General features: G+C 41.6%; 1 protein-coding gene across 1 annotated transcript in view; it reads left to right on the top strand.

Annotated features, from left to right (window-relative positions):
* Positions 1–761: 761 nt before the first annotated feature.
* The window catches only part of med25 (mediator complex subunit 25), a gene marked incomplete at its 5' end in the record, with an annotated part of 25,026 nt that continues 15,648 nt past the window's right edge, over positions 762–10,139 (top strand). The window contains 5 exon segments of the mRNA XM_037688704.1: positions 762–880; positions 1,024–1,099; positions 1,311–1,570; positions 5,019–5,114; positions 9,434–9,516. Of these exon segments, the coding sequence (XP_037544632.1) occupies positions 762–880; positions 1,024–1,099; positions 1,311–1,570; positions 5,019–5,114; positions 9,434–9,516 (634 nt within the window).

Genomic DNA, 10,139 nt, shown 5'->3' with positions numbered 1-10,139 from the left:
GAAATGTGTTTAATAAGTTAACTCAAAAAACGCTAATCTGACTCCAAATCCGCCCAAATTATCCCCACTCGCCCAAAGCAATTTTTACCTGCAAAATCAGAATGAAAACCGCCCAATCTGGCAACACTGGTCAGTGCAGTGTCAGCCCTGTATAATGGGGGGAGGGCCCCACCCTCCTTGACACTGACAGGCTTATTCCAGCCAATCCTGCCTGGTGTAATGATGAGGTCACCTTCTGATGAGGTGACGCTGAGGGCGTGTTGGACACACAACGAATGCTATGAAAGAGAACGTACGTTTATCACAACTGATACCGTCATTGTAACATTAATAATATGACGCACCACAGGTTTTCTAATCTGCAGCAGCAGGTAGTCTGTGGTTTTACTAATATTCCACAGCTGACGAGGATTAATCTTGTTAATTTGTATTTTTTTCTTCTAAGAATCAGTTTTTCTCTAAAGCATTTTTCATGTAGCACCTGATTTCTCAGAGAAGTCTTTATTTTTAACTTACTTCTGGATACCTTCCCATTTTAATGTTGTTAAAATGTGACTCTGGTTGTTTGTGATTTTCACACCTTAATTTATTCTTCACAACCCTGCTGTAAATTAATTATTTTTGGTAAGTTCGAGCGGTGTTGAAGGATTAGCAGTTGTTGGAGGTTATTCTTACATTTTTAGTGAATTACGAGCGAGGAATTGATCTTTATCACTTATAATTCTGCAGAAAGACAAAGCTTTCTCTGCTCTTTGTTTTAGTTTCCACAGGTGCAGGACCTGCGCCACTCAAACCTGTCCTCCCCCCTCAGCCTTGCAACCAGTCTGTTGTTGGACCTCCGCAGGTCACCCCACCCATTAACCCCACCCACCCGTATCAGGTAATGGGCAAGCAGCCACCAGCGAGCGGCTCCCTGGAGGCTTCTGCCGTCTGCTTCTGGCTCTAGATAAGAACGTTGTCTTCATGTTCCCTCTGCAAAACGTTCACCCCCACTCCGTCTTCTTTTAATCCGCTTCCTGACAGAATACACCGCCCATGAGCGCTGCTCTGGTGGCTGCACAAATGGCTGTGGAGGCAGCCAACAACCAGAAGAATCGCTGTAAGTTAACTCTAGATTTTAGGCTTTTGGGAGCAGCTTGTTTTCGCTGAGCGTATCGTAGGATTTTTCTGTTTGTTTACGCCGCGTGGGCATTTCTTGGATTAATTCTCTGTTTTTGAAAACACCTTGCAGAGACGCAATTAACGTTCGCCCCCAACACTTTTGAACTTTTCTTTTTTTGTATTGTTTGCTTTTGTTGACCTCCCTCCAGTCCCAGGGATGGTCAATCAGGGGCCTCCATTTTCAACTCAGTCCACCATCCCTCCAGTCTCCGTGATGAAGCCCCCTCAGCCCAACATATCAACAGTTACCACAGCATCACAGCCGCCAATGATGCAACAGCAAGTTCCTCCCAATCCTCAGCAGCCCGTCCCACCCCCGGGCCAGCCATCGTCTAACCAGCCGACACAGCCACAACCTCCACAACCTTCACCAAATCAGCCCACAGCACCTTCAGCACTGCCCAACATAGTAAGTCCCTTCAACGAGGTTCAAATAAAAAGTTCACGCCATCGAGTGACGTTACTGGTAAGAAACGCTGACCCAGAAAGGCTAATGACACAATTGTCCTTACAGGTGACTTTGGCCACTTATAAATCTCATTACTCCTAAAGTTTTCAGTAGGTTTGCACTCTACAGACTCTAAGTGTGCTGTAAAAACTGTCAACTTAATCAACTCTGTTTATTTATAAAGCACCGATTCACAACAAGTCATCTCAGGGTGGTCTAAAACATTCACATTCAATATAAAAGCCAATTAGTAAAAGTTATCATTCATTCATTCATTCAACCTTTATTTATACAGGTTAATCCCTTTGAGCCTCGGGGACTCATTTGATTTCTTTAACAAAGAGTGATGACAAGAGTGATGACAACAGTGAGTAACAACGACAACAATAGACAATCACCAAAGACGCATACAATATTTAAATTTCTTTAAAATAAAATAAAAATCTGAACAATAGCAACCATAAGAACAGTCAAAAGGAAAAGTAGTGAAAAGAAAAACCATCTAGATTTATAAGGCGGTGTAGAAAACTCAAAACGGGAACACGTCTGCGTTGGTTCTTGCCAGGAACTTAACAGATGTTTGAAGCCACTTGGAGAGGTCAAGGTCGAGAGCTTCAGATCGTTTTGCAAGATGTTCCAGGAAACGGGAGCCGAGTAGGAGAAGGTCCTTTTTCCAAGTTCAGTTCTCACTGAGGGGACACTGCAGGTAATAATGTCCTGAGAGCAGAGACATGTAGGAGGAGATGTATGAAGGCAGCAGACCAAGAAGTGATTTAAAGATGAAAATGTATCAGTGGGAGAGTCTGTGTGAGGTTAATGATGACCAGTTAACCAGTGAATACTGGGTGCAGTGGTGGTACGGTAGTTACAGTTATAAATCACCGTGATAGACAGCATCCAACATCTGCAGGGTGCTTGTAGGAACGTTCATATAGATAATGTCACCGTAGTCCATGGAGGGAAGGAAAGACACAGTTACAAGGCGTTTCCTAGCATTCAGAGTTAGACAGGATCTGTTTCTGAAAAAGAAACCCAGTTTAACTTCCAGTTTCTTTACTAGGTTTTCCACGTGGAGCTTAAAAGAGATGCGAGTCGACCAAGATACCCAAATATTTATAGGAATCAACAAACTCAATCTCTCTCTTAGGAAACCAGCAGGTTGTGTTGAATCTTTGTGTCGTTTCAATCGCCCGTCCTGAACAGCACATTGGCGACAGTGGGAAGGAATGACTCTCTTTCAAGCGGAAGAAATCTCCTTTCAAGAAATAATAATAGTCGGCTAAAAGATTCTGAGTTTCCTCTCCTTCAACCAGGTGAGAACGGGGAAATGCTCCAGTCTCCCCACCAGCCGTCAAAGGCGGTGAATACTTTTGCATTACACTAAAAATGTTTTAGTTTCGGATGTTCAGTTCTGCAGGGGACAGCTCAGGGAGCGAACAAAAGATCTGGCAACTGTTTTACGCTGGATGCCCTTCCTGACGCAACCAGATCACAAACCAGATCACAAACCTCAACTTGGAACCCACGATATACAAAATACTTTAACGAAAAATATAAAACAACATTACGCTGAACTATCGCAAGTGATGCAGGTTGAGGGAGATTACTCCACTAGAAGCCTGTCACAATAACAAATTCTGCTGGGCGATTAATTGTCTCCGAAATTATTGCGGTAAACGATAATATTGTTTGAAATTTGACGATAATTAGTAATTATCGTCAAATTTAAGAAGAAATATAATTTGTTTTGCGTGTAGTACCCTTTTTCGACCACCAGATGGCAGTATAAGACTGAACCGAAGGATGGATAGTGAGGGAGTGAGCAGTGTGTCTCTTTAATAAAAATGGGAGGGAGGTCCCTTGACGTGACGTGGGCTGTCTCTCTGTGGTTCTCAAAATGGCGGACGCTCATTGTGGCTTGAGCTTTTTTAGCATAGCATTTTTCACACAAAGCTTTTAATAAAAAATCAGTAAACAAGTTCTCAGCTTCTTTTTGCAGTCAGTGAAGAGCACCCGAGTTGAGTTTTTTGTCATCCCGTGTCTTCAGTACTGAGAGATACGAAGAAACGATAAAGCCGAAAGTGAGGTTGATAATTTTCATTTATCGTGCGATCAATTGATTTATTGTTTATCATGACAGGCTGATCCACTAGTTTTCTAGATCTGATATGTAGTTCTAAGCTATGGGTCCACACCCAACGTAAACAAAGCTCTGGGATGAATCCACAAAAAAACCCGAAGTTTGAGCTGCATGATTGGTCTTCATGAGGCCGGCCTTAGTCTGCAGTCAACAAATACGACATTTCTGATAAGTGTAGAGTATCGGAGAAGACGTTTAGGTGTAAATATGAAAGTGAGTCAGCTGCTAAACATAAAAGAAAAGACGAATAACTAGTAATAAATAACGAGGTCAGTCAGGTGGGCGGAGCTCCACATTAAAACTCAGCTTTTGCTCTTTGACCTGTTTTCAGTCACTTCGGCTGTTTGTGTAGGCGGTTGTTGTTATCCCATTATACATTTTTGCCTAGAAATGTTAATTTAAGGACACTTATCATTGTGATACAAAATACTGAGTGGATTTAGTTTCTAACTTCATGCGTTTGTTGTCTAGTTCGTGACTTTTTAACGAGTTCCTTTAAGATAAATTTGTGTAGTTAGCTGCCTTCAAACCAAAATAAACTGACAAGTCAGAAAAAAACATTCCACCTGAAACCAGCGGCACATGACCGCGTTAGGGGGTTTAATGCTCCTGTGGAGCTGAACTGGTTTGTTCAGGGAGAAACTTCGCAGGAGTAAAACTTGTAATGCGGATGATTATTTTTAAACACATAGAGCTGCAGAACTGAAATGCCTCCGTTTGGTTTGTTTTAATTAACAAACTGGAACAACAGCAAACTAACGAGGTCGTCTCTTTGCAACAATTTGTTGCAGCTGCTTTTATTTTTATTTTTACCTGCTCTCTCAGCAGGTCTCCCAGGAACTAAGATGATTTGTTTCTAAGTATAACCTCACTGCTTAAATAAAAGACAAATGAAAAGAAAAACAGAATTGTATTTTGTTTTATAAAGGGGAAAGGAAACAGGAGTTTAATTTTTGGTGCTGCAGCGTTAAACTGCGCTTGCAAGCGAACGCTGAAGTCTAATAGAATGAATTTTAAATGCGAGCTCTGCTGTCTCATCAAAACCTGACAATGTTCCTGTTTCTTCAGGAGATCCTGGTTTATTTAAATAAATCAAAGAAGAAATATTGAACTTTATTTTACTTTTATCCGCTCTGCAGAACGGTATCTTTTATTACTGTTTTATTATGTTCTCTTGAATTGAAAAGTGCATTTTTCTACTAGTTTACGGTTCAGTTGCAGACGAAACGTACAGTTTTCTGTTGTTGTAATCTTTAATTCTCTCTGCAGCTCGGGGTCTCTGGAGCTGCAGCCGGTGCCAATTTAATCGTACAACCTCAAGCAAACAAGGTCGTGGCGTGGACGGGCGTTTTGGAGTGGCAGGAGGTAAAGCAAAAAAAAACATGTTGCCATCACAGAAACTTTGGGGACTGATTTAGTTCTTCACACCGAGCATGAAGGGATTGTCCAATAAAAGAAACATTTTGTGAAATACACGTTTAGGCCTTTTTGTTTGGATTCAGCTTAATATTTACCATTTATACACGAGCTTCGGCTTTTTATTTCACCCATAACGGTTAAAAAGCTATAAAAAGTCATTTTCTGTGAGGATTCAGTGTGAATGTGCTGAAGAGGCTAAAACGAAGTTGTTAAAGCTAATATAAGCAAAACATTAGCTGAAAGCTAAAAGGAGCAAAATACTAGCTAAAATTAAGAGGGGGGAAATGGTAGCTAAATGTTGCAAACGGCTAGTTAAAAAAAACTAGCTATGAGTAGCAGCAACAGGTTAGCTCAAAGCTAAGAGCAACAAAAGGCTAGGTAGAAGCTAAAAACAGTTGATAGCTAGAGAACAGTTGAATATAGCAAAAGACTAAGTGACCTGAGCATCTTAGGAATGAATTTTTCAGTCTTTCTCCCTCCTTTGATGACATTAATCTGACCTCCAGCTCAATGTTAAAAATCTTGGTGTTGTTTTCGATCAGGACATGTCTTTAAAAACGTTACTAGAACCGCCTCCTTCCACCTGCGTCACTAAAATTAGAAACATCTAAAAACGATTTTAAAAAAAACTGGTTTATGCATTTGTCACGACTAGACTGGACTATTGCAACTGTTTATTATCTGGGTGTCCAAATACTTCTTTAAAACGTCTTCAGTTGATCCAAAATGCTGCGGCCAGAGTCTTAACTGGAGTTAGTGGGAGAGATGATATCTCTCCAGCTTTAGCTTCTCTCCATTGGCTCCCTGTCAAATTCAAAACTGAATTCAAAATCTTACTTCCAACCTACAAAGCCCTCAACAACCTAGCTCCTTCTTGTATATTTGAGATTTTATTGTTCAATATTTTCCTAATGGAGCACTTCGCTCTCAGACTGCAGGTTTACTCGTGGTCCCTAGAGTTTCCAAAAGCACAATGGGAGGAAGATCTTTCAGTTCTCAGGCTCCTCTCTTGTGGAACCAACTTCCAGTTTCTGTCCGTGAGGCTGACACGTTGTCCAGTTTTAAGTCTTTCCTTTTTGATAAATCCTATAGTTAGGGTCGGCTTGTCATGCCGCCTTAAGCTTAGACTACTAGAGGACAAAATGGACCTCATTTCTTTAAATGAGTTGCTAAAATTGAATAGTTTTCATTTGATACTGTTTCTATCTTAACATGTGATTCTGGACCTGCCATTGTGTATCTGTTCCTCTCAAACCCAGCCAGTCGAAGCAGGTGACCGCTTGTCCTGAGCCTGCAGGCTAAGCGAAAGCTAAAAGCAGTTAATAGCTAGAGAACAGTTGAATATAGCCAAATGCTAAGTGAAAGCTCAAAGTAGAAAAAATGACCACTAAAACCCAAATGTAGAGAAAAGGTTAGCTAAAAGCTAAAGGTATCAAAAGGCTAGCTGAAAGTGTAAAGTAGCTGAACAGTAGCTAGAAAGCTAACTAAAAGCTTAAAGTAGCATTAGAAGATAAAACTAAAGCCAGAGTGCTGAAGCAGATTTGAAAGAGAACAAAGATTTTTGTTTGAAGGAATTAAATAAATCTTGGAGGGTTTGTTTCTATGGGAAGAATATTTGTTTAAAGTTTAATATTTTGTAATGTACAAAAGATAAAAAAAAAAAACAAGTCATGGCCCCCATCTCCTGAACAAGCTAAACATGTTAACTGGCTAAAAAGGCACAAAGTGTGCAGAAGTGATGAGCTTGTAATAATTAAAAAACACGTAAACAGTGGAGTGAACGCCGACTGAGCTCCCACAGTCCAAATGTTTCCGCAGATGTTTTTATAAACTGCCCTTTAGTCTCAGCTTCTCATCACGTTGGGTTAGATTAAAACAAAAGAGCTGCAGTTGATAAAAATCTAATTTAATCATCAACGCTGCGCAGGATCCATCATAGGATTAGTCCCAATAAGCACCTGTTATTGATTACGTTACTGTATGATTAACGGCACATCATTTACTGTCCCACTTTCTTGGCTTTGGCTCCAGCTCAGATCGATCCCATCCAGCTGCACGGCTGAACCAAGAAATTTAACGTCGACAGCTTTTATGTCTCGTGAGGACTCCGTGTTTGTGTGGCCGGGGCCCGGATCAATCGGCCCGATCGACTCTTGTCTCGTCCCCCCTCGTCTGTTTTTGTCTGAATTATTGAAGTCCGTTAAATGAATAGGAATAAGAACGAGAAGCTACAAAAATCTAAATCTATTAAAGATCAAGGAAAGTCGTCAATGTTGCGGGTCAGATTAGGAGCATGAAACGTTGCTCTTCATCTGCTGGCTGCTGCGACGGTTAACCCGTCAGGCTTTCTGCTCCTGAATCGATTGTTTGTTGGAGGATTTTGTGTCGTCGTGGAGAATTAGACGGCGGAAACTTAAACTGGCTTGAAGAAAACGTTTTGCTCTGATGAGGGAAGCCGGCGCTCCTGGTTGGGACAGAATACACCGTCATCAGCACGGAGTGATCACAGAACGCTTTATTTGTGTAAAATGTGGGGAAGCTTCTCGTTGACACATCCTGATGCATGCTCAAAAATCCAGGTACAAAGATCTAACAAAGTTATGTCAGATCCTCTGGACGGATTCTTCTTGTTGAAACGTTCCGTCTTTAATCCAGAAGACTTCTTCAGTCTGAGGAGCTGCACTAAACCCAGTGCTTAACTAAACCAAAACTTAACTAAACCACTACATCAAATTTCAGAAAATTGCTCTAAAAATGGCTGCGTTATCGTATTTTTTTTTTCCTTTTTTAGCTAAGGTGGCCATCTTGGATTTTTAATTTGGCTTCAGTAATGTGATGGGGAACATACTCGGCTATACCCTCACAAAACTTCAGCTCTATATGTTTAAAAATGGCCGAGTTAAAGCCGTTTAAAAGTAGCGTTGGTGGCCATCTAGGATTTTTCATTTTGATGCCACATTTGATGGGAAATGTTCTCAGCTATCAAAACAAATGTCAGCTCAATATGACAAAAATTGGCTGAACTGTAGTGTTTTTCCTTTTTTGCTCAGGCAGCCATCTTGGATTTTTGATTTTCAGTCAGTCAGGGCTCATTCTCAGCTACCAATACGCCAAATTTCAGCTGAATGGCTCTAAAAATGGCCGAGTTATTGTATTTTTTTCTCTTTTAGCTAAGGCGGCCATCTTGGATATTTGATTTGCATTAGGAATGTATCACGGGGGCCGAGATGGTGTCGAGGCAGGGCAGCCGGCTCGGGACCTGAAAGTCCCAGGTTCGATCCCTCACTGCATACCTCGTGGTGTCTCTGGGCAGCACACCTTATCCCCAAAATCTGCAGATGATTGTTTTGTTACTCCCTACATCTCTGCCCGGTGTCGCGCTTCAGCAAGCACTTAAAATAAATTACCCATCCGTCTTCAGCCCAATAAATCTGCACCGATCTGTACAATAGACCCGACTAATGTGTGATTGATTGATCATTTATCCAGTATTGATCCTCTGAAGATGAGCGCTGGCAGTTTCCCTGATGAGGGTTTTGGTAATTGCTTGTCCTGATTGGGGTCACTGACAACAGATTGAGCAGGTGGGTCACGTGCCTCCTTCGGCCGTGCTCTTCGGTTGTACCGAGGCGTTCCTCGAAGTCTTAAAGTAGAGCGACGACCGCTCTTCGCCTGAAAGCTTAGTCTTCCTGTGACCAGAGGGCGATACTGGGAGGCAGAGTTCCTGCTTGGCCTGCTGCGTTTGTTCTTTGTTTAATAAGAAGTAGGATCTTATGATGTCATCACATGGCGGCCCGCAGGCCAGATCCAGCCTGCAGGGGTCTGACTTCTGGCCAGTGAAGGGTGGGGTTGGGTGGCAGCACCAACCCACAGCTGACTGTAGGGGAAATCAATGGGCTCTTTCATAAAACTGTTCTGCAAAATGGCTTCAAAGACCAGTTTAACTTAAACACTTAAACTTAGCAGCAGGTTCTGATTTAAGGCGGTTAATGAATGTTTTTATTAATGTTTCTGAAACGTATGAAGAATGTTCTTTTGTCCTATTTCTGGTAAAACCGTTTTCCTGTTGGAATCTCGTTATTCTTGGTTTTCCAACGATAGGCTACGACTTGCTGCCCTGGAACGAGCAGAGCTTTTTATTTTTCCTGTGGTTTTATGTGTTTTTACAAGTCCTGCTCTGTTGACCGTGCCTCATCGGTTCCCTCTCCGTTAATATGATTTGTTTTGCTTGTTTTTCTTCGTGTTTTTGTCTATTTGCTCCGCAGAAACCTAAAGCTTCGTCCATGGATTCAACCAAGCTAACTCGGTCTCTGCCTTGTCAAGTGCACGTCAACCAGGGAGAGAATCTGTGAGTCGCTAAAACAACCGATTAAATCATTTGTTGTTTTGACCACATCACATGTTCTTGGCTTGTAGTTAGAAATGCAGGAGTCATTCTGTAGCTCGTTAAAAGCTGCAGGAGTCACTAAATATTATTTTCTTAAATTAAAACTCAGAGTGAATTGAGGTTTATTTATTTATTTTTAATTTTAGCTTCTGTTTTTGACGATGTTTAGTCAAGTTCTGCTCAGTTTCCTGAACAGACTAGTTTCCTCTTTTGTCGTGTTGGTCAGATTTGTTTGTGGCATCTCTCTGACGCTTCTTGTGTCCTCTTGTATCCACCTTCTTCCTGGCCCCCATGCTGCCTTGCATGAATTATGGGCACAACTTCCGGCGTGGACCAGAACCAGCGTTTGTTTCTGTGCGAACAGTACGAGCTAATGTAGCTTCTCCGAGCATTGTAGATTTAATTTAAACGTGATGTAGGAACACCACCTGTCAGAGCTCTAACAGGATAATATAATCATACCGCTGCCTGCTGAGGACGAGGGATGGACGACGAGCTGAAGAAGTGGCTGCAGATTACATCTACTAGCATATTTAGCTACATCTGCTAGCATATTTATATACATCTACTAGCATATTTAGCTG

Source organism: Nematolebias whitei, chromosome 15, assembly GCF_014905685.2.
Source record: "Nematolebias whitei isolate Nwh7 chromosome 15, NemWhi1, whole genome shotgun sequence".
NCBI lineage: Eukaryota > Metazoa > Chordata > Actinopteri > Cyprinodontiformes > Rivulidae > Nematolebias > Nematolebias whitei.
Note: the sequence above shows the minus strand (reverse complement) of the source record. Positions and strands in the feature narration are given on the sequence as shown.